Source organism: Salvelinus fontinalis, chromosome 37 (assembly GCF_029448725.1).
Source record: "Salvelinus fontinalis isolate EN_2023a chromosome 37, ASM2944872v1, whole genome shotgun sequence".
Lineage (NCBI taxonomy): Eukaryota > Metazoa > Chordata > Actinopteri > Salmoniformes > Salmonidae > Salvelinus > Salvelinus fontinalis.
The window spans coordinates 24,814,792-24,837,839 of NC_074701.1; the positions used below are offsets into that span (position 1 = coordinate 24,814,792).

Sequence of the window (23,048 nt, forward strand, 5' to 3'; positions counted from 1 at the left end):
ATATAGAGGCAATAATGATTCAGAGATCACTGCACTTCCTGATTTGACCTCATTAAGAAATGCTAGCGGCCATGACTGAATTCAAACTTGAGTTGGTTTTTGGGTGTGGTTTGATGTGGGTGTCTCTTGTGTGTTTTAAGGTGGGAACAGGTAGCCAAATTATATTGCCAGTTAGCTTCAGCTGGCTGGTGTGCAATAGTGTCGAAGTTGTTTGGACATTGGATAGCCTATCTCTGGGGATAGTTAGGAACTGTCAATAAATTACACAATGTAAATGTGACAATATTTTAATGTTGCACAACTTTTAGTTGACTAAATTATTTAAATTCATATATGAATTTCTGGTTTGATGTTTTTAGGTCATTGAAATTTGACTTTAAAAAATATTGTCCCATGTACATTATATAATTTACTTATGGTACCTAACTAGCCCCATAGGAATATCGAATGGTCCATGCCATCTGGAGTACGTCCCTACCCCATTGAAGTTGAAATTTAAAATGGTACGGGATGGTTAGGATTTAGGGTAGGTATGTCCCAAGGATCCCGGATAACACTGACAAATATCAAACAAAATTGACCATGGGCTTTACAATGGCATCGCCTGCAGCTACTCCGCATTGATGATTACTTGGGAGCTGCCAGCTGTGGGCAGGCTTAAATTAATCCAAGCCAAGGAAAACTGTTAGGATATTATGCTTCATTCCGTTACATTTTTTCCCCTATCAATCTCAGTTTTGGACAAGACTGACTTTATGACCAACATTTACCCATTTACACTTTGTAGTCAATTTTGACACTATAATAAATGTTTCTGACTCAATTCCACATAGGCCATTTTCAGAACGAGAAGTTTTGTAGGCTTAGTCGCTCTTTAAGTCACAGTTTTTTTTCACTGTAAAAAAAAAAAAAAAAAGTACTACTTTTTATCCCAAATTTCGTGGTATCCAATTGGCAGTTACAGTCTTGTCTCATCGCTGCCACTCCCGTACGACTCGGGAAAGCCGTGCGTCCTGCGAAACACAACCCAACCAAGTCGCACTGCTTTTTGATACAATGCCAGCTGAACGCGGAAGCCAGCCGCACCAATCGCGTTTTGAACGAAGTTGTTTGGACATTGGATAGCCTATCTCTGGGGATAGTTAGGAACTGTCAATAAATTACACAATGTAAATGTGACAATATTTTAATGTTGCACAACTTTTAGTTGACTAAATTATTTAGTGTGCTATAAGACCCAAACGGCGTTTCATACGACAGAGCCTGGACTCACTCGAACCCAGATTCTCTAGTGGCACAGTTAGCACTGTGATGCTGTGCCCGACCACCCCGCTACTCGTTGAGTCACTGTACCTGCTTCAACAGACAGAATTGGTGTTCATCAACCTGTGCCTGAAATGATTGACACAAATGGGTCGTCACTAGTTACCACGGTCACAAAGACCTAAACCCCGCCCATTAAAAAAAGTATCTTCTTAAAATGAGATTTGAAAGCTAACCTTCACCAAACTGTTAACTGTATGCCTAACACTAACCTTAAATTAAGACATATTAAGCACGTTTTTCATTATATTTTACGATAGACTTTGTGGCGGTGGTAACTAGTGAAAGCCACACAAATGTAACATACACTAAAAAACGTGACCAAGAGAGGTACGTTTACGCTACGTACACTCCGTTGACAGGACAGCGCGCCAAATTTTGTAAACAAAGCAAGTGAAGCTTTCAACCAGTTATCCACCATTTTGATAAAGAGGATTTCAAGGTAGGTAGAGGTTTTAAAACGCTATTACAAATAACGTTATGAATAATGTATGCAGACAATAATTGTTTTGTTATAATTTACAGGGGCTTTTTAAAAAAACAACAAAGGGGCGATATTGCCACTGTTTTAGTAAACAAGAGGGCTGGAGAAATGTAGCCAAGTAACGTTACGTAAGCGAACCACTCAAAATCCATGGACAAACCTAGCTATGCATGCATACATACAGTAACTACAAGGACTGAACATCAATGGGAATAAAATTGCAGTTTTAATCATGTTTTGAGGCTATATAGTGTTAGCCTAAAATGTCATTGTTTACAAACAATGGAGTTAAACAATTATTGTATGTTGGGTTCTGATGGGGTACAGCAGTTGAACTAAGCTCATTAGTGATTTATAATTTATATTCTTCAAGAATCATTGGCTATAACGTTATGTGGTTACATTTCTCCAGCCCTTAGTGTTATATATATATATATATATATAAATACACAGTTGAAGTCGGAAGTTTACATACACCTTAGCCAAATACATTTAAATTCAGTTTTTCACAATTCCTGATATTTAATCCTAGTAAAAAAATCCCTGTTTTAGGTCAGTTAGGATCACCACTTTATTTTAAGAATGTGAAATGTCAGAATAATAGTAGAGAGAATGATTTATTTCAGATTTGATTTATTTCATCACATTGCCAGTGGGTCAGAAGTTTACATACACTCAATTAGTATTTGGTAGCATTGTCATTAAATTGTTTAACTTGGGTCAAACATTTCAGCTAGCCTTCCACAAGCTTCCCACAATAAGTTGGGTGAATTTTGGCCAATTCCTCCTGATAGAGCTGGTGTAACTGAGACAGGTTTGTAGGCCTCCTTGGTCGCACACGCTTTTCCCACACATTTCTATAGGATTGAGGTCAGGGCTTTGTGATGGCTACTCCAATACCTTGACTTTGTTGTTCTTAAAACATTTTGCTTAGGGTCATTGTCCATTTGGAAGACCCATTTGCGACCAAGTTTTAACTTCAATTGTCTTGAGATGTTGCTTCAATACATCCACATAATTTTCATCCCTCATGATGCCATCTATTTTGTGAAATGCACCAGTCCCTCCTGCAGCAATGCACCCCCACAACACGATGCTGCCCTCCTGTGCTGCAAGTCTCCTCCTTTTTCCTCCAAACATAACAATGGTCATTAAGGCCAAACGGTTATATTTTTGTTTCATCAGACCAGAGGAAATTTCTCCAAAAAGTACGATCTTTGTCCCCATGTGCAGTTGCAAACCGTAGTCTGGCTTTTTTTAATGGTAGTTTTGGAGCAGTGGCTTCTTCCTTGCTGAGCAGCCTTTCAGGTTACGTCGATATAGGACTTGTTTTACTGTGGATATCAATACTTTTGTACCCGTTTCCTCCAGCATCTTCACAAGGTCCTTTGCTGTTGTTCTGGGATTGATTTGCACTTTTCGCACCTAAGTACGTTCATCTCTAGGAGACAGAATGCATCTTCTTCCTTAGCGGTATGACGGCTGCCTGGTCCCATGGTGTTTATATTTTCTTGCTATTGTTTGTACAGATGAACATGGTACTTTCAGGCATTTGGAAATTGCTCCCAAGGATGAACCAGACTTGTGAAGGTCTACAATTGTTTTTCTGAGGTCTTGGCTGATTTCTTTTGATTTTCCCATGATATTAAGCAAAGAGGCACTGAGTTTGAAGGTAGGCCTTGAAATACATCCACAGGTACACCTCCAATTGACTCAAATGATGTCAATTAGCCTATCAGAAGCTTCTAAAGCTATGACATAATTTTCTGGAATTTCCCAAGCTGTTCAAAGGCACAGTCAACTTAGTGTATGTAAACTTCTGACCCACTGGAATTGTGATACAGTGAATTATAAGTGAAATAATCTGTCTGTAAACAATTGTTGAAAAAAGGACTTGTGTCATGCACAAAGTAGATGTTCTAACCGACTTGCCAAAACTATAGTTTGTTATTAACAAGAAATTTGGGGAGTGGTTGAAAACGTGTTTTAATGACTCCAACCTAAGTGTATGTACATTTACGACTTCAACTGTATATACAGTACCAGTCAAAAGTTTGGACACACCTACTCATTCAAGTTTATTTTGTACTATTTTCTACATTGTAGAATAATAGTGAAGACATCAACACTTTCATTTTTTTTTTGTTGCTATTTTGCACACCAGTATCTCTACTTGCACATCATCATCTGCACATCTATTCCATCATTAGTCCTTTGTCCTTGTCTTGTCGTGTACCGTGTGTATATATGTATATTTACATATTTCTTCGCATATCTTTTATATATTTTCTTTTCCAAAAACTCAACTTCAAAACATTCCGCCTCACCAATTTAAAAAAAAAATATATATATATATATAGTATTTACCTCAAATCTGAAATCCACAATAGAAGCTAGCCAGTTTACTGGCTAACGTTAGTATTCAGCTAACCACGGTTTGTGGTCATCAGCTATCCTTTAGCTCGAAAAGCTATCGCCAGTTTTGTACAACGCGACTCAGACCGGAACATACTGGACCTATTTTTCTCTCCATATCCCCGGATTTCAACCGCAAGCTCTGGACATTTACACCTGGATATCGCAGCTAGCTAGCTGCTATCAGTGTGACTATTGGCTTACGTCGATCTCGGAGCAAACATCAATTATTCCGGAGCTAGCCAGCTGAAGAGTTCTATCAGCCACTCCTCCCTTATCCTATTCCTCCTCTGTTCCTCTGGTGATGTAGAGGTGAATCCAGGCCCTGCAGTGCCTAGCTCAACTCCTATTCCCCAGGCGCTCTCTTTTGATGACTTCTGTAACCGTAATAGCCTTGATTTCATGCATGTTAACATTAGAAGCCTCCTCCCTAAGTTTGTTTTATTCACTGCTTTAGCACACTCTGCCAACCCGGATGTTCTAGCCGTGTCTGAATCCTGGCTTAGGAAGACCACCAAAAATTCTGAAATCTCCATTTCTAACTACAACATTTTCAGACAAGATAGAACGGCCAAAGGGGGCGGTGTTGCAATCTACTGCAAAGATAGCCTGCAGAGTTCTGTCCTACTATCCAGGTCTGTACCCAAGGTATTTGAACTTCTACTTTTAAAAATCCACCTCTCTAAAAACAAGTCTCTCACCGTTGCCGCCTGCTATAGACCACCCTCTGCCCCCAGCTGTGCTCTGGACACCATATGTGAACTGATTGCCCCCATCTATCTTCAGAGCTCGTGCTGCTAGGCGACCTAAACTGGAACATGCTTAACACCCCAGCCATCTTACAATCTAAACTTGATGCCCTCAATCTCACACAAATTATCAATGAACCTACCAGGTACCACCCCAAAGCCGTTAACACGGGCACCCTCATAGATATCATCCTAACCAACTTGCCCTCTAAATACACCTCTGCTGTTTTCAACCAAGATCTCAGCGATCACTACCTCATTGCCTGCATCCGTAATGGGTCAGCGGTCAAACGACCTCCACTCATCAATGTCAAACGCTCCCTGAAACACTTCATCGAGCAGGCCTTTCTAATCGATCCTGGAAGGATATAGATCTCATCCCGTCAGTAGAGGATGCCTGGTTATTTATTTTTTTAAATGCCTTCCTCACCATCTTAAATAAGCATGCCCCATTCAATAAATTTAGAACCAGGAACAGATATAGCCCTTGGTTCTCTCCAGACCTGACTGCCCTTAACCAACACAAAAACATCCTATGGCGTTCTGCATTAGAATCGAACAGCCCCCGTGATATGCAACTTTTCAGGGAAGCTAGAAACCAATATACACAGGCAGTTAGAAAAGCCAAGGCTAGCTTTTTCAAGCAGAAATTTGCTTCCTGCAACACAAACTCAAAAAAGTTCTGGGACACTGTAAAGTGTACACCTCCTCCCAGCTGCCCACTGCACTGAGGACAGGAAACACTGTCACCACCGATAAATCCACTATAATTGAGAATTTCAATAAGCATTTTTCTACGGCTGGCCATGCTTTTTACCTGGCTACCCCTACCCCGGTCAACAGCACTGCACGCCCCACAGCAACTCGCCCAAGCCTTCCCCGTTTCTCCTTCTCCCAAATCCAGTCAGCTGATGTTCTGAAAGAGCTGCAAAATCTGGACCCCTACAAATCAGCCGGGCTAGACAATCTGGACCCTTTCTTTCTAAAATTATCTGTCGAAATTATTGCAACTCCTATTACTAGCCTGTTCAACCTCTCTTTCGTGTCGTCTGTGATTCCCAAAGATTGGAAAGCAGCTGCGGTCATCCCCCTCTTCAAAGGGGGGGACACTCTTGACCAAAACTGCTACAGACCTATATATATCCTACCCTTCCTTTCTAAGGTCTTCGAAAGCCAAGTCAACAAACAGATTACCGACCATTTCGAATCCCACCATACCTTCTCCGCTATGCAATCTGGTTTCAGAGCTGGTCATTGGTGCACCTCAGCCATGCTCAAGGTCCTAAACGATATCCTAACCGCCATCGATAAGAAACAATACTGTGCAGCCATATTCATTGACCTTGCCAAGGCTTTCGACTCTGTCAATCACCACATCCTCATCGGCAGACTCGATAGCCTTGGTTTCTCAAATGATTGCCTTGCCTGGTTCACCAACTACTTCTCTGATAGAGTTCAGTGTGTCAAATAGGAGGGCCTGTTGTCCGGGCCTCTGGCAGTCTCTATGGGGGTGCCACAGGGTTCAATTCTTGGACCGACTCTCTTCTCTGTATATATCAATGATGACGCTCTTGCTGCTGGTGAGTCTCTGAAGCACACCTACGCAGACGACACCATTCTGTATACTTCTGGCCCTTCTTTGGACACTGTGTTAACAACCCTCCAGACGAGCTTCAATGCCATACAACTCTCCTTCCGTGGCCTCCAATTGCTCTTAAATACAAGTAAAACTAAATGCATGCTCTTCGATCGATGCCTGCACCTGCCCGCCCGTCCAACATCACTACTCTGGACGGTTCTGACTTAGAATATGTGGACAAATACCTAGGTGTCTGGTTAGACTGTAAACTCTCCTTCCAGACTCACATCAAACACCTCCAATCCAAAGTTAAATCTAGAATTGGCTTCCTATTTCGCAACAAAGCATCCTTCACTCATGCTGCCAAACATACCCTTGTAAAACTGACCATCCTACCGATCCTCGACTTCGGCGATGTCATTTACAAAATAGCCTTCAATACCCTACTCAATAAATAGGAGTAGCAGTCTATCACAGTGCCATCCGTTTTGTCACCAAAGCCCCATATACTACCCACCACTGCGACCTGTACGCTCTCGTTGGCTGGCCCTCGCTTCATACTCGTCGCCAAACCCACTGGCTCCAGGTCATCTACAAGACCCTGCTAGGTAAAGTCCCCCCTTATCTCAGCTCGCTGGTCACCATAGCAGCACCCACCTGTAGCACACGCTCCAACAGGTATATCTCTCTGGTCACCCCCAAAACCATTTCTTACTTTGGCCGCCTCTCCTTCCAGTTCTCTGCTGCCAATGACTGGAATGAACTACAAAAATCTCTGAAACTGGAAGCACTTATCTCCCTCACTAGCTTTAAGCACCAGCTGTCAGAGCAGCTCACAGATTACTGCACCTGTACATAGCCCATCTATAATTTAGCCCAAACAACTACCTCTCCCCCTACTGTATTTATTTATTTATTTATTTTGCTCCTTTGCACCCCATTATGTCTATCTCTACTTTGCACATTCTTCCACTGCAAATCTACCATTACAGTGTTTTACTTGCTATATTGTATTTACTTCGCCACCATGGCCTTTTTTTTGCCTTTACCTCCCTTCTCACCTCATTTGCTCACATTGTATATAAACCTATTTTTCTACTGTATTATTGACTGTATGTTTGTTTTACTCCATGTGTAACTCTGTGTTGTTGTATGTGTCGAACTGCTTTGCTTTATCTTGGCCAGGTCGCAATTGTAAATGAGAACTTGTTCTCAACTTGCCTACCTGGTTAAATAAAGGTGAAATAAAATAAATAAATAAATCTATCACTCTAGTGTTAATGCTAAATTGTAATTATTTCGCCTCTATGGCCTATTTATTGCCTTACCTCCCTAATCTTACTACATTTGCACACACTGTACATAGATTTTTGTATTATGTTATTGACTGTACGTTTGTTTATCCCATGTGTAACTCTGTGTTGTTGTTTTTGTCACACTGCTTTATCTTGGCCAAGTCGCAGTTGTAAATGAGAACTTGTTCTCACCTGTCCTACCTGGTTAAAGAAAGGTGAAATATATATATTTTTTAAAAGATGGAATCATGTAGTAACCAAACAAGTGTTAAATAAAGTAGCCACCCGTTGCCTTGATGACAGCTTTGCACAATATTGGCACTCTCAACCAGCTTCACCTGGAATGCTTTTCCAACAGTCTTGAAGGAGTTCCCACATATGCTGAGCACTTGTTGGTTGCTTTTCCTTCACTCTGAGGTCCAACTCATCCCAAACCATCTCAATTGTTTTGAGGTCGGGTGATTGTGGAGGCCAGGCAAGTCTCTTCATATTATTGGGGACCTTTAGTAGTGGTTTCTCTGCAGAAATTTGACCATGAAGGCCTGATTCACGCAGTCTCTTCTGAACAGCTGATGTTGAGGTGTGTCTGTTACTTGAACTCTGTGAAGCATTTATTTGGGCTGCAATTTCTGAAGCTGGTAACTCTAATGAACTTATCCTCTGCAGCATAGGTAACTCTGGGTCTTCCTTTCCTGTGGCGGTCCTCATGAGAGCCAGTTTCATCATAGCGCTTGATAGTTTTTGCGACTGCACTTGAATACATTTCAAATGTTCTTGAAATTTTCCGCATTGGCTGACCTTCATGTCTTAAAGTAATGATGGAATGTCAGTTTAATTGTTCTTCGGTATTTTCTTAGGCACACACATACAAGTTCAAATCCTAAGCTACGCCTTGCTCAGACAGTCTGTTTTTCCACTATACAGATACATTGTTTAATCTAATCCTGACTAAAACTACACACATCATCAGATTATAATTTTATGATTCTAATCAATTATAAGGTTTCAGAGTGGAATTATTTACCAAATAGGGCTGTCTTCTGTATACCTGCCTACCTTGTCACAAGACAACTGATTTGTCTCAAACGCAAAGGAAAGAAATTCCACAAATTAACTTTTAGGAAGGCATACCTGTTAATTGAAATGCATTCTAGGTGACTATCTCACGAAGCTTGTTGAGAGAATGCCAAGAATGTGCAAAGCTGTCATCAAGGCAAAGGGTGGCTACTTTGAAGAATCTCAAACATTAAATATGTTTAGATTTGTTGTACACTTTTTTCGTTACTACATGATTCGATGTGTGTTATTTCATAGTTTCAATCGCAGATTTCCCTTTTAACCTAAAGTTGACAGATAGGGATGTGGCTACTCGACCAGTGTCAAGCACTGTTCAACACCTCCAGCCTCTATGGGGTGCTGGGTGTCTCCAAGGAGGCGACAGACGCAGAGATCCGACACAGCTACTACAAGGTGTCGCTCAGGGTTCACCCAGATCGTGCTCCCGAAGACCTGCAGGCAACAGAGAAATTTCAGGTGGGAAAGTGTCAACTAAAACACCTACTCAAATCTGCAGTTAACCTAGTTCACCTAGCTAACTGGTTAGAGTTGTATTTTACTGTATTTACCTAGCCCCTTTCTTTCAGGTGCTTGGGAAGTTATATGCAGTGTTGAGTGACAAGGAGCAGAGGGCAGTGTATGATGAGCAGGGACTTGTGGCTGAGGAATCTGACTCACTGCAGCAGGGCCAATGCTGGGAGGAGTACTGGAGGTTGCTGTTCCCTAAGGTAGCCTAACTATATAACTATCTAAAGCTGATTAACATCTTCACCATACACTGTATTTACTTTTTAGGCCCTCCTGAGAGAACTTTTCTTTTTCATACCGTAGCCATAAAATAGTCACTAGAAGTGTGTAATTTTGAGTAATGTACCTTAATCATTACAAGACTGTCATCAGCATCACCCAGTACCATCTTCCTCTGTATCTCCCCAGCTTCTTGACTTTCTTTATCTGCCTGGAAGTAAATAACAAACACCCAGTATAATGTCACAATTAGAATTTGTTATAACAACCATCTCTCCTTCATTAGATCACATTGGAGGACATCCAGGAGTTTGAGAGGAAGTACAAAGGCACGGAGGAGGAGAGGCAGGATGTGATGCAGATTTACCTGCAGCACCAGGGGGACATGGACGCCATCATGGCCTCAGCCCTGTGCTGCTCTCAGGAGGACGAGCCCAGGATCACAGCCCTTATACAGACAGCCATCCAGGCAGGGGAGCTCACGGCCTACCCTGCATTCACCCAGGAGAGCACCAGGAAGAAGAAGACACGCAAACAGAAGGTACAGTGTGCTTTATACAAATACTTGTACACACTCACTTCCTCGGTTGGTAATTTTTTTTAGTTCACATTTGTGAGAATACTTTTGTTATTTCCTTCCAGGCTGATGAAGAAAGACAAGAAGCTGAGGAGATGCAGAGAGAGATGGGACTCAATGATGCTGATGACAGTCTTGTACTGATGTTAAAGGTAAGTTGAATCACACAACCAAGATCTTAACTGGTGACTGTTTTAGGCGTTCAGGTAAGGCATTAATGGTGTGTATTTCTGTCTCGTTAACAGCAAAAGCAGAAGTCCAGAGAGCAGAATTTTAACTCTTTCCTGTCTGACCTGGAAGCCAAATACTCCAAGGGAGGAAAAGCCAAAGCAGGAGGGAAAGGAAAAAAGTGAAGACTTCAAACCCTTGAAGTTAAGACAAGGTAGAAGTTAAGGTCAAATTTGTATCAAAACTTGACACCTGCATGCCCCCTAGTCACACATCTATCATGTATTTCTATACAAATTATCTTCCTGATCTAAGCTCTGCTAGCACCTCTGCAGAAAGTAGAATATGGCTTCTACTGCAGTGAGGTGAATTGTCCCAGTACTTAAACAGCCCCTCTAGGGGCTGTTTAAGGTTTGTTAGGAAAACATCTAATACCTACCTTTTAGTTGGCGTCTCTGTAAGGCTTGTCTTTTCTCTTCCTGTTAAGGTATGCTATGTGAAACCCCAAAGTTTTGTGCTTGTCTTTTTTACATGGGAATATAAAAGTCATGTCCTTATAATAGTACAAAGCAGCCAGTCGAAGCATGTCAGTGTTCAAAAGGCTTTTGTTCCTCCCTGTATAGTTGGACTTGCCATTCGGGTCATCCTACGAAAATGGTCTTTCCTGTCCCCTGCCTTAACCACCAGGAAAACACTTATGTTAGATAATGACATGTTATTTTAATTTAAGTGTTTTGTTAATAAAACATATGTAATACAGATATTGCAAACTATTTATATATAGTGCGTTCGGAAAGTATTCAGACCCCTTGATTTTCCCCCCACAGTTTTACTTTACAGCCTTATTCTAAAATGTATTAAAAAACAAGTTTTTCCTCAATCTACACACAATACCCCATAATGACAAAGCAAAAACTGTTTTTTAGACATTTTTGCAAATGTATTTAAAATGAACTATCATATTTACATAAGTATTCAGACCCTTTACTCAGTACCTTGTTGAAGCACCTTTGGCAGCGATTACAGCCCCGAGCCTTCTTGGGTATGACGCTACAAGCTTAGCACACCTGTATTTGGGGAGTATCTCCCATTCTTCTCTGCAGATCCTCAAGCTCTGTCAGGTTGGATAGGGATCGTCACTGCACAGCTATTTTCAGGTCTCTCCAGAGATGTTCGATTGGGTTCAAGTCCGGGCTCTGGCTGGGCCACTCAATGACATTCAGAGCCTTGTCTCAAAGCCACTCCTGCATTGTCTTGGCTGTGTGCTTAGGGTCGTTGTCCTGTTGGAAGGTGAAGCTTTTCCCCAGTCTGAGGTCCTGAGCACTCTGAAGCAGGTTTTCATCAAGGATCTCTCTGTACTTTGCTCTGTTCATCTTTCCCTTTATCCTGACTAGTCTCCCAGTCCCTGACACTGGAAAACATCCCCACAGCATGATGCTGCCACCACCATGCTTCACTGTAGGGGTGGTGCCATGTTTCTTCCAGATGTGACACTTGGCATTCTGGCCAGAGTTCAATCTTGGTTTCATCAAGATTCATCTATAACGTAACAAAATGTGGAAAAGGGGAAGGGGTCTGAATACTTTCCAAGTGCACTATATATACATATAAATGTATATATATATATACATTTAAACTCAGTATTTCACAATTCCTGACATTTAATCCTAGTAAGAATTCCCTGTCTTAGGTCAGTTAGGATCACCACTTTATTTTAAAAATGTGAAATGTCAGAATAATAGTTGAGAGAATTATTTGTTTCAGCTTTTATTTCTTTCATCACATTCCCAGTGGGTCAGAAGTTTACATATATTCAATTAGTATTTGGTAGCATTGCCTTTTAAATTGTAAGCTGTTTTTGAAAAGCACATGGTGAGTCTGCAGTCTCTTCATGTTAGCAATTTGATCATTCATTTGGTAATTTCATGCGACGCTTTAAGATCGGTCTCTGGTGTTAGTTTATAGTATGGGGGAAAGGAAATTTGATTAAAATAATTTATCAAATCACATGATTTAAGTCATTTATTCACAATTTAAGAAGTGTGGTTTGAGCTACTGTGGCCACCATCTTAGATATTCTATTTTTTTTCACTGGTTATTGTTCCTGCTGTTTTTATTAGAACAGTCTGATGATTTGTCACTGGTGTTATAGAAGAATGTGTTTTGTTTAAAGAAAATATTTTTATTTTATCATTAACCTTTTTTGTCTTGGATTATATATGTAAAGTAAATACTCAAATTACATTCTGGAAAGCCTTAATTGTCATTAAAATATAGGGAACACCGGTGACAAAGGCAACACAAGCATTTTAATGTAATATACAACAACAAAAAATACGCTGTCATTTATTTTCATTAACGTTGTTACAGCATTAACTATTATCTGACTAATTTGTAAAAACTTTTTATTGGCTGGTCAAAAAGCCACCATTTTCGTAGAACGACTCATTCCCTGCATAGAATAATTTAAGAGTATAGAGATCAGAGAACATATACATTGACATATATCCATCCAAACATACCAACATACATACAGTTAGGTTTAATAAGACGGGTTACTGTTTTTGGCAGCCAGGTAAACAGAGTTCCAACATACAAAAATAGGGCTCTAGAAAAACAGAAAATAGCATCAAATAAAATCACCTAACAGTACAATGTGGAAATGTTCCTTGTTGTATAAAGTGTTGTTTGAAGGCCCCGTTGGGAGTGGCAGCAGGGCCTTGCATCCTGCCGGGCTGAGGTTGGTGGAGGTGGCCGAGGATGATAACCCAGCCACAAAGCCAAATTCCACTGCCAAAGTCAAAATTGGCAAAAAATGTATAGCTTTTTATTTTTTACTTTAAAGTTAGGCATATGGTTAGCAGTGTGGTTAGGTTTAAAATCATATTGTAAGAAGAGAAATTGTAAAAATGGGTGGGGTTTAATGATAATTATGACTTTGTGGCTGTGTTAACTAATGACAACCGGTTGAAGGTGCTACAACCCAGGTCTGCTACTGCGGGATGTGAAGCCCCCCCGGCTGTAGGAGCGTGCTGGGACTGACACAGGCACCAGTACAGCTGAGAAGAGAGGAGAGCAGAACAAAGATGAGTGTTTAATGAGCATTGATAGTTATTATTCAAATCATCTGTCTGAAAAGAATGACTTTTCTCGTTAGATAACCAGAGGCTACAACCGAATTCTCTCAAACCTAATTAGACCGCAACCCAGCGACATGTTTTATAAATGAGGAGGACCACAGATGGCTCCTACTGACCTGGGGGAGGGGCTTGTGTGTCAGGCTCCTCCTCATCCTTGATGGGGGAGTGGCCCAGAGGGTGGTGGATGAAGGAGTCCAGGAAGGAGGAGCTGCTGATGCCCAGACTGATGCCCAGACTGATGCCCATCACTCCGATGCCCAAAGAGTCTGCCAGTGTACCAGACAGACTCAATGAGTCAGCCACAAAAATTCACGCGTAGAAATTGTGTACAGTATTCAATGTAAAACGAGGTGCCCACCTGTACCCAAAGATTCTCTGCCAGGACGCCCCTGTCCAATGTTGTCCAGCACCGTGAAGGAACGGCGGTAAGGTGTGTCTGACTGCAACAGAACCCAGAGTTAAATCTCACGGACTGGGACGCAGGCAAACATATTCCATTACAATATAAACCTACAAAATATGCCTAAATCATTCTGTAGCGGTATAATAACTTTTACCGTGTGTGACTATAGCCATACCCTGTAGGTGTGGGTGGTGTTGGGGCGGGAGAATACGTCCAATTGATGAAGCCGATCCCGAGGAAGCAAACTACCAGCTTCATCTGTAACAGCACTATGGGCACGACTGGACAAGCCTCTATGCCGCTACACACACAAAATAAAATAGTGTTGTGTTATTAGCAGGTGATAGTATTAAGTGTTGTCAAGTCAGTGCAAGATGTACAACTAGTATGCAGAGTTCTACTCGTCCAATACCTGAGTAGGTCTGAAGTGCTGTCCAGAATGCGTGGGTTCAGCTTCTCCTGTGCCGATGGGGGGAAGGAGTGTGTTCCTGCTCAGAGGTATCAGAGGTGAGGCCAGGCAGTCACTGGCTGTGGGTCTGGAGAGAGTAACAGCCCCGTTCACTTTCCACACTTTCCATAAAGTTACACAAGTCCCTTTAACATGGAGCAGACTGAAATCATTCCACACGAGGGCAAATGATACTGTATGCTTCACACAGATCTTTAACTCAGGGTTCATTAAAAGTTCACCCGTTGGTACTTAATCTCACACAACTCCTTACATCTCTTCCACTTCCCTTCTGCTGAACAGAACGCCACAAGGCAAGAGTTAAACGGCAAACAGCTTTCAAAGTAATCTCTCTGCACAGACGGTTCTCCAGCTTCAGAGCAATAAATAAGACGGGAGTGAGGAGGGCGGCGATGTACATGGAAGAGGACAGGGACCAGATGGAGAATGGGTAACCCCGTTTAAGTTAACTCACAGGCGTGTCCCACGGATGACCTCCTCCATGGAGCCGGCGGCACTGAACTGTGTCAGGCAGGGAACCAAGGGCAGAAGGGTGCGTGGAGGGGGGTTACGGCGTAGCGCCGACTGGGGCGGACGGGACAGGGAGGAGGAGCTCTGCTCTAGCGCCCGGCGAGGACGGGGCTTGCTGGACGGGATCACGCTGGACCCTGGCCGATGGGTCACCACCACCCTCTCCTCAGGGTCCCTGAGAAGGAAGCAGTGAACCTTAACTCAAAGTAACATATGCACAAACCTACAAATCCATAGTTAATAACCGTTCCCTCTTCTCTTATTTAATGATAAGAGGTGAGTGGTTCACGGCTACAGTTAACTCCTTATGCTACACTCTACTAATAAAGATTGTTATAGTATCAGCATGAGTATGATCAGTCTCCATACTGGGCTCTCTCCATCACGCCCAGGTTCCTCTGCTGCAGGGGGATGCCGTGGATCACTATGAGGTCGTTGAGGTTGTGATGCGTCACCGCTGCCCCTACTGGTACCCGACTGGACTGTAGGAGGGAGGGGGGCAGAAGAAGATGCAGAGTTATACTAGGCAAAAGTGGTCATTCACCTAAAAAAGCTACAGCCACATCATCACTACGGACACTTGCACGTCACCACAGTCAGCTCCAACTTAGATTTTCTACATGCAACCGAGTGGAGACGACATACCACCACCCACTTGAGATGATTAGACAAAATAGCAAATTAAAGCGGGAAGTAAATAAAAGCATTCCAAAATGGTCATTATTGAATGAAATAAGAGACGTGTGTAAAAAAAATACTCAACAGTTGGTTAAGAAGTATGAAAGTGACTAAAAGTGGTATGGTTTGTGTTATTCAACAGGCACAAGCACATTCAGTCTAGGAGTGAATAATAACATGCCGCTGTGGATGGCGTCGATCGGCGCCATTTTGGCTCTGGGTGAGAGTTACATACAGTGGATGGCTTTTTCTGCTTTTTGGATTTCCGTCTGGACTTGTGCTTTGAGACCCTTGATTTTGTGGTCTTTGGGGGGAAAACGGATGACCAAATGAGAGAGAGAAAAGGAGAGAGTGAGGTGTACAGATACAAGGTTGTTGTTTGAAAGGTGTGAAACAGACCAAGGAACAAGACAGAGTAGGGGACAAAAAGAAGGAAGGAAAGAAAAAAGGATTAAAGTTAATGAATTGATAGCCTTCAAAACAAGAGTGAGAAGAACTACGGACAGCAGGGGAAAACAATTCAGCATCAGTGTGACTGTTTTCAGTTTGCCGAATTTGTCCTAAACTCTCAAACACATCTGAATGTTATTATGGAGTTCAATTACAGTGCTTATTAACATTTCTTATTGACATAAAACCTACATCCTAGGAGTAGGATGTTCCACTCTCCGAGGAGGTGGTCCTTTAACCCCCTCTCAGGGCACTGACCTGGGGTTGCAGGCTGCCTGTTAGCTGGGGCACCCTGATCTGGCCTAGCCTGGGGAGAAGGGTGGGAAGTGTGGACAGAAGCAGGAAAGAATTCTCAGCATCAGACTGTGATGGGCTGAAGTTCACTGCAGTCTTCTCATCATCTGTCAATAAGAAGGGGGCAGAATACTGTCAATTTGACAATAATGGAGTCAATGACAAGTCTAAAGTGCATATAAGACATAGCCCTGTGGTCCTACTTGAGACATAGCCCTGTGGTCCTACCTGAGACACAGCCCTGTGGTCCTACCTGAGACATAGCCCTGTGGTCCTACCTGAGACACAGCCCTGTGGTCCTACCTGAGACACAGCCCTGTGGTCCTACCTGAGACACAGCCCTGTGGTCCTACCTGAGACACAGCCCTGTGGTCCTACCTGAGACACAGCCCTGTGGTCCTACCTGAGACACAGCCCTGTCGTCCTACCTGAGACACAGCCCTGTCGTCCTACTTGAGACACAGCCCTGTCGTCCTACTTGAGACACAGCCCTGTGGTCCTACTTGAGACACAGCCCTGTGGTCCAACCTGAGACACAGCCCTGTGGTCCAACCTGAGACACAGCCCTGTGGTCCAACCTGAGACACAGCCCTGTGGTCCTACCTGAGACATAGCCCTGTGGTCCTACCTGAGACATAGCCCTGTGGTCCTACCTGAGACACAGCCCTGTGGTCCAACCTGAGACACAGCCCTGTGGTCCTACTTGAGACATAGCCCTGTGGTCCTACCTGAGACACAGCCCTGTGGTCCTACCTGAGACACAGCCCTGTGGTCCAACCTGAGACACAGCCCTGTGGTCCTACCTGAGACACAGCCCTGTGGTCCTACCTGAGACACAGCCCTGTGGTCCTACCTGAGACACAGCCCTGTCGTCCTACTTGAGACACAGCCCTGTCGTTCTACTTGAGACACAGCCCTGTCGTCCTACTTGAGACACAGCCCTGTCGTCCTACTTGAGACACAGCCCTGTCGTCCTACTTGAGACACAGCCCTGTCGTCCTACTTGAGACACAGCCCTGTCGTCCTACTTGAGACACAGCCCTGTCGTCCTACTTGAGACACAGCCCTGTCGTCCTACTTGAGACACAGCCCTGTCGTCCTACTTGAGACACAGCCCTGTCGTCCTACTTGAGACATAGCCCTGTGGTCCTACCTGAGACATAGCCCTGTGGTCCTACCTGAGACACAGCCCTGTCGTCCTACCTGAGACACAGCCCTGTGGTCCTACCTGAGACATAGCCCTGTGGTCCTACCTGAGACACAGCCCTGTCGTCCTACCTGAGACACAGCCCTGTGGTCCTACCTGAGACATAGCCCTGTGGTCCTACCTGAGACATAGCCCTGTGGTCCTACCTGAGACATAGCCCTCCCAATGCCGGCGGACCAGCTCCTCCATCCAGCCAACCAGCTCTCGCCACACGTCGTCAAAGAGCAAGTCCAGGGCCGCCTGTCTGCGACAGCGATAGGGAGAAACAGGAGGCAGGCAGTACCGCCGCCGACCAGCCCCCACCCACCCCCGCTCCCACTCGTCATCCCTGTAAAAGTCAAACCACAGATTAAACCATCAACACAACAGACCTTAAGCAAAATAATGTCAAAGCCTTTCAAATACTAAGCTTTGTTTTAGGTTACTTGGTACAATGGAACCCTTGGGATAATCCTAAAAGTAGGCTACAAGCTCAATCAAGTGCAACATACTTTAAAGTATTTGAAATGCCCCTATAGTTAAAGGGTCCTAAATAGGAGAGCTGGGTGGTGACTCACATGTCCCTGCTGTCAAAGGCCAGGTACTCTTCCATCAGGCCTTCAGCCTCGATCACCTTGGGCCGGTCATGACCTCTGGATCCACTGGGAGTACCAGGGGGGTGGTCAACTGCCACACAGGGCCTGGACAGCACAGCCCTTCTCCCCTGCACACACAGACTGGACACACAAACAACATGATTCACACTGACATCGGTTTCTCAACAGCATCAGTCCAAACTTTTTAGCTTGCCAAAGTAGACTAGCCAGTGCCAGTATGCCTTGTGTTACTTAGTTCACTTGCTGTTTGACAAGCCACACAGTATGTAGGTCACAAAACCACAAAGCTAACGGTAATCTATAATTGATGGGTTAACAGCATCAGTAGCCAGTGCTCACTCTGTGCTGGGGCCGGGCTTGTCCTTATCCTGGGGCTTGCTACTACTGCTGTCCTTCTGTCCAGCTGCAGTGGTGCTGGCGGGTGTCCCGGTCCCCTTCCCTGAGGTGGCGTACCACTGAAAGCCCTCGTCACTGGGACACACCAGCTGACTACCCAGAATCCTGTGGGTTCACATAGTAGGGTGGATAGGAGGTGAAACGGTAATTAGAACTTCAATGAATCCAACCGACAGGAAAATGAATTTATTTGATTAACAATTGAATTTTGTAATGCTGAGCCAATGGTCTAGGACACATTTTCTCATTGTGTATAGGGGCCCAATGGTTTTGGGCAGATCATTATGTGGTAAGTAGTTCCTTCTCGGGTTTGCAAACACATCTAAATCAGATTTATCTTAGGTACCTTTAAGTTAGACTGCTCTTTTTAAGAAGTATTCCTGTACAGCAGCCAAATGACGTTCAGCGATACATTTACAGGTGAGGAGTGGAAGGAGCCAGGCTAGAGTGGCAGTAATGTGTGACAGTGTGTGAGAAGTGAGAGATGAGGGGGTGTAGGGTGAGGACCCACCGTAAGTGAGGGAACCTGAATGCCCACTGATGACACTCCTCTTGCAGCCCCAGTAGATGCGCCCCACCCCGCCCCTCGTAAAGCTCCTCATCAATCTCCTCAAACATCTGCTGCACCTGTCGCGACGCCGCCTTGTCAAACTCCTGAGGGATGGGAAAAAGAGACAGTGAGAGGAGCCCCTACAGAGAGGCACACTATGACAGAAGGTTGTTGCTTTTCAAGCTACTTATCAATTATTAGCAGCACGTTGCTGAGCGCTGTTCATTTCACAGCAGGCTACATGGCTCCCAGGTGACTGTGTGTGAGTGATTGTGCTGGAGCAAGTAATACCATTTGCATGTATATTTCAGAGACTGTGTGTGCGTGCACAGGCGAGTGTTTGTGTGTACTGTACAATATTAAGTTCGTAACTTAGGACTGTAGGGGTATGAGTTCTATGAGGCCTTCTGAGGACATGGCTGTGTAAATAAATCAGAGTTTTTTTGTTTTGTTTCTGAAGGCAAGCTCTAGAAAGCTCAGCATCACGACGAAGCGAAACCATGAGTGAAATGACCTCTGCACACAGAGCAGATTGTCCTCATTACTAAGTCATTACAATACAAACACGATTACTCTAATGTAATCATGTTTGTACTACCGCCCAGTAGCACTCACTTCCGTCATCATGAAGTGCTTTGAGAGACTAGTCAAGGACCATATCACCTCCACCCTACCTGACACCCTAGACCCACTCCAATTTGCTTACCGACCCAATAGGTCCACAGACGATGCAATCGCAACCACACTGCACACTGCCCTAACCCATCTGGACAAGAGGAATACCTATGTGAGAATGCTGTTCATCGACTACAGCTCAGCATTTAACACCATAGTACCCTCCAAACTCGTCATCAAGCTCGAGACCCTGGGTCTCGACCCCGCCCTGTGCAACTGGGTCCTGGACTTCCTGACGGGCCGCCCCCAGGTGGTGAGGGTAGGTGACAACATCTCCACCCCGCTGATCCTCAACACCGGGGCCCCACAAGGGTGCGTTCTGAGCCCTCTCCTGTACTCCCTGTTCACCCACGACTGCGTAGCCATGCACACCTCCAACTCAATCATCAAGTTTGATTACCAACAACGACGAGACGGCCTACAGGGAGGATGTGAGGGCCCTCGGAGTGTGGTGTCAGGAAAATAACCTCACACTCAACGTCAACAAAACAAAGGAGATGATTGTGGACTTCAGGAAACAGCAGAGGGAGCACCCCCCTATCCACATCGACGGGACAGTAGTGGAGAAGGTGGAAGGTTTTAAGTTCCTCGGTATACACATCACGGACAAACTGAATTGGTCCACCCACACAGACAGCGTTGTGAAGAAGGCGCAATAGCGCCTCTTCAACCTCAGGAGGCTGAAGAAATTAGGCTTGTCACCAAAAGCACTCACAAACTTCTACAGATGCACAATCGAGAGCATCCTGTCGGGCTGTATCACCGCCTGGTACGGCAACTGCTCCGCCCACAACCGTAAGGCTCTCCAGAGGGTAGTGAGGTCTGCACAACGCATCACCGGGGGAAAACTACCCGCCCTCCAGGACACCTACACCACCCGATGTCACAGGAAGGCCATAAAGATCATCAAGGACAACAACCACCCAAGCCACTGCCTGTTCACCCCGCTATCATCCAGAAGGCGAGGTCAGTACAGGTGCATCAAAGCAGGGACCGAGAGACTGAAAAACAGCTTCTATCTCAAGGCCATCAGACTGTTAAACAGCCACCACTAACATTTAGCGGCCGCTGCCAACATACTGACTCAACTCCAGCCACTTTAAAAATGGGAATTGATGGAAATTATGTAAAAATGTACCACTAGCCACTTTAAACAATGCCACTTAATATAATGTTTACATACCCTACATTACTCATCTCATATGTATATACTGTACTCTATATCATATACTGCATCTTGCCATCTTTATGTAATACATGTATCACTAGCCACTTTAAACTATGCCACTTTATGTTTACATACCCTACATTACTCATCTCATATGTATATACTGTACTCTATACCATCTACTGCATCTTGCCTATGCCGTTCTGTACCATCACTCATTCATATATCTTTATGTACATATTCTTTATCCCTTTACACTTGTGTGTATAAGGTAGTAGTTGTGGAATTGTTAGGTTAGATTACTTGTTGGTTATTACTACATTGTCGGAACTAGAAGCACAAGCATTTCGCTACACTTGCATTAACATCTGCTAGCCATGTGTATGTGACAAATAAAATGTGTGTATGTGACAAATAAAATTTGATTTAATGGTAATCTGCATACAAGACTGTTGTAGCATTCAGCATGGCTATGCCTAGCTATATATGCACTTCAAAATACTCAGCACATAGGGCATTTGAACTGAAAGATTCTGGCAGCCAGCTGAGAAGGTGAGGTGAGACTTACATCATAGCCCCAGGAGAAGACAGAGCTTCTCTCTGTAGAGATGCCTGTCCCTGTGTAGCTGTGGATCCCAGACCAGGCCCGCGTTGTGTTTCCAGTGGTGACCGTTGGAGAGTCTGATCGGTTAGAGGCTGCAGACGTCGTCTCAGAGCTGCAAAAGAGGACAGACATTGTTTACATGTTGCTGTACGTTACAGTGTTGTGTGTTGAGTGTACCAGTGAGCAGTGAGGTATATTACTGTGCTGTTCAGATTATGTAACTGGCTACCTCCCTCTATTTTGTCTCCTTGCCTTCACTTGTAGGGCTGCTCCCTACAAGTGTACATGGTTTCACCTGTCCGGTTCATCGAAAACAGGTCATACCTGTTGTAAGTGGAGACAGCTTCCTGAAGGTCATGGAGGAGGTGCTGGGGGAGGAAGTCATCGTCTACCTCTTCTGGGAGAGGGTGATGGTCAAGGTGGCTTCGGGATAAGCCACGACTGCAGAGAAGGGAAAATATAGCTGAATAAAACATGAATAAGCAATTGCATTGATAGATATCTTTCATTGTAATACTTTGGTGGGTTGATATTTATTGTTGTAAAAAGACATTGATCCCAAACAAACAAGGAGTGAAATATGAGGTAGGAGTGGGACCCTTACGTAATCAGTTTACAGCATTGAACAACATCATCCTATTGCATCCATATGTGTAATGAAGGCAACTGACCATGGCTTGGTTTGACAAATGGGGTGTCACGTGTGACATGATCACTACATTATCCTTTACGTTGTCACCCGATAATTAGCCAAACAACAATCTAACTTTAGTCAATCAGGTTACCATATTTCAATCTCGAATAACAGAAATTACAATTAACAAAGAATGACAAGCTTGTACACTAGCTAGCAACCATTACTTACATCTCAAGACTGTGCGTTACCGGCCGCCTGGTGTATCGCGAAATCATCCTTTTCTCCGTTTTTATCGCCTCATGCCCCCCCGAGTGTCCTCTCTCACCGTGCTTCCCTCTGATTCATGGCTCCACTTGCTCTTTTGGCAGAGGTTTGTCATTTTCAGCCGCCCACGGTTCAATATCACTTGTACACCCTAGCAAGTTACCTAGCTAGCTTTGATGTGGAACTTAATTGCAGCGAACTTGCTAACGTTAACAAACATTAGCTAGCAATCTAGCTACTAGATTCGCTAACGTTAGCTAACAGAGGGATAACCAAACAGCGCCTTTGTGCACGAAGTGGCCTATTAATATACAATGCAATGGAATACTTCAAATAAAACGCGGCCTAAAAGTATTATGGTATTATAAGTATTATAGGTTGTGTTTCAGGGAGCGCCAGTAAAATAATCAATATAGCCATTTACTACAGCATCCCTCACGACAAGAGAGAATTAGCACTACAACAACAATAACAAGGCTGTCATGGATACCTAACTTCCTTATCCCTATACCTCACGGGAAGTGTATTTTGATCTCCTCTAAAATGACCTTAAGCAAAAATATAAAAGACTACAACTCCCTGTGTTCTGTGCGATGTTCCTATTGCGCTACAAA

The 23,048-nt window shown here is 43.9% G+C and overlaps 2 protein-coding genes across 8 annotated transcripts; one reads left to right on the plus strand and one right to left on the minus strand.

Moving 5' to 3' along the window:
• Positions 1-1,497: 1,497 nt before the first annotated feature.
• On the plus strand, positions 1,498-12,400 carry LOC129836406 (dnaJ homolog subfamily C member 9-like). 4 transcript variants are annotated; one of them, XM_055902525.1, is made up of 7 exons: positions 1,498-1,765; positions 8,008-8,060; positions 9,199-9,378; positions 9,489-9,629; positions 9,935-10,189; positions 10,291-10,377; positions 10,471-12,400. In XM_055902525.1, the coding sequence occupies exons 3-7, from the start codon at positions 9,205-9,207 to the stop codon at positions 10,576-10,578; spliced, it is 765 nt and encodes a 254-aa protein (XP_055758500.1). In that variant the 5' UTR covers positions 1,498-1,765; positions 8,008-8,060; positions 9,199-9,204; the 3' UTR covers positions 10,579-12,400. The 4 variants fall into 4 exon arrangements, with proteins under 4 accessions (XP_055758500.1, XP_055758502.1, XP_055758501.1 ...); XM_055902527.1 differs by lacking the exon at positions 8,008-8,060 and having other exon boundaries at positions 9,192-9,378; positions 10,471-10,607; positions 11,017-12,400; XM_055902526.1 differs by lacking the exon at positions 8,008-8,060.
• On the minus strand, positions 12,145-22,941 carry LOC129836403 (protein FAM149B1-like). Of its 4 annotated transcripts, none has more exons than XM_055902516.1 (16): positions 22,399-22,939; positions 21,858-21,974; positions 21,498-21,645; positions 19,048-19,190; positions 18,480-18,641; positions 18,102-18,260; positions 17,691-17,872; positions 16,302-16,444; positions 15,829-15,897; positions 15,285-15,397; positions 14,860-15,090; positions 14,349-14,472; positions 14,112-14,237; positions 13,892-13,973; positions 13,650-13,799; positions 12,145-13,452 (listed from the first exon to the last, which is right to left on the minus strand). In XM_055902516.1, the coding sequence occupies exons 1-16, from the start codon at positions 22,443-22,445 to the stop codon at positions 13,370-13,372; spliced, it is 2,079 nt and encodes a 692-aa protein (XP_055758491.1). In that variant the 5' UTR covers positions 22,446-22,939; the 3' UTR covers positions 12,145-13,369. The 4 variants fall into 4 exon arrangements, with proteins under 4 accessions (XP_055758491.1, XP_055758490.1, XP_055758492.1 ...); XM_055902515.1 differs by having other exon boundaries at positions 15,775-15,897; XM_055902517.1 differs by lacking the exon at positions 15,829-15,897.
• Positions 22,942-23,048: the final 107 nt, after the last annotated feature.

What these genes read in the sequence shown, in the direction of transcription:
- LOC129836406 (XM_055902525.1), top strand. Translation starts at nt 9,205, where the DNA reads ATGTGGCTACTCGACCAGTGTCAAGCACTGTTCAACACCTCCAGCCTC. An exon ending in AGGCAACAGAGAAATTTCAG is followed by an intron (nt 9,379 to 9,488) that starts GTGGGAAAGTGT and finishes CCTTTCTTTCAG; the next exon opens with GTGCTTGGGAAGTTATATGC. An exon ending in GTCTTGTACTGATGTTAAAG is followed by an intron (nt 10,378 to 10,470) that starts GTAAGTTGAATC and finishes TCTCGTTAACAG; the next exon opens with CAAAAGCAGAAGTCCAGAGA.
- LOC129836403 (XM_055902515.1), bottom strand. Translation starts at nt 22,445, where the DNA reads ATGATTTCGCGATACACCAGGCGGCCGGTAACGCACAGTCTTGAGAT. An exon ending in TTCAGGTTCCCTCACTTACG is followed by an intron (nt 18,642 to 19,047) that starts GTGGGTCCTCAC and finishes GTGAACCCACAG; the next exon opens with GATTCTGGGTAGTCAGCTGG. An exon ending in CACACAAGCCCCTCCCCCAG is followed by an intron (nt 13,453 to 13,649) that starts GTCAGTAGGAGC and finishes CTCTCTTCTCAG; the next exon opens with CTGTACTGGTGCCTGTGTCA.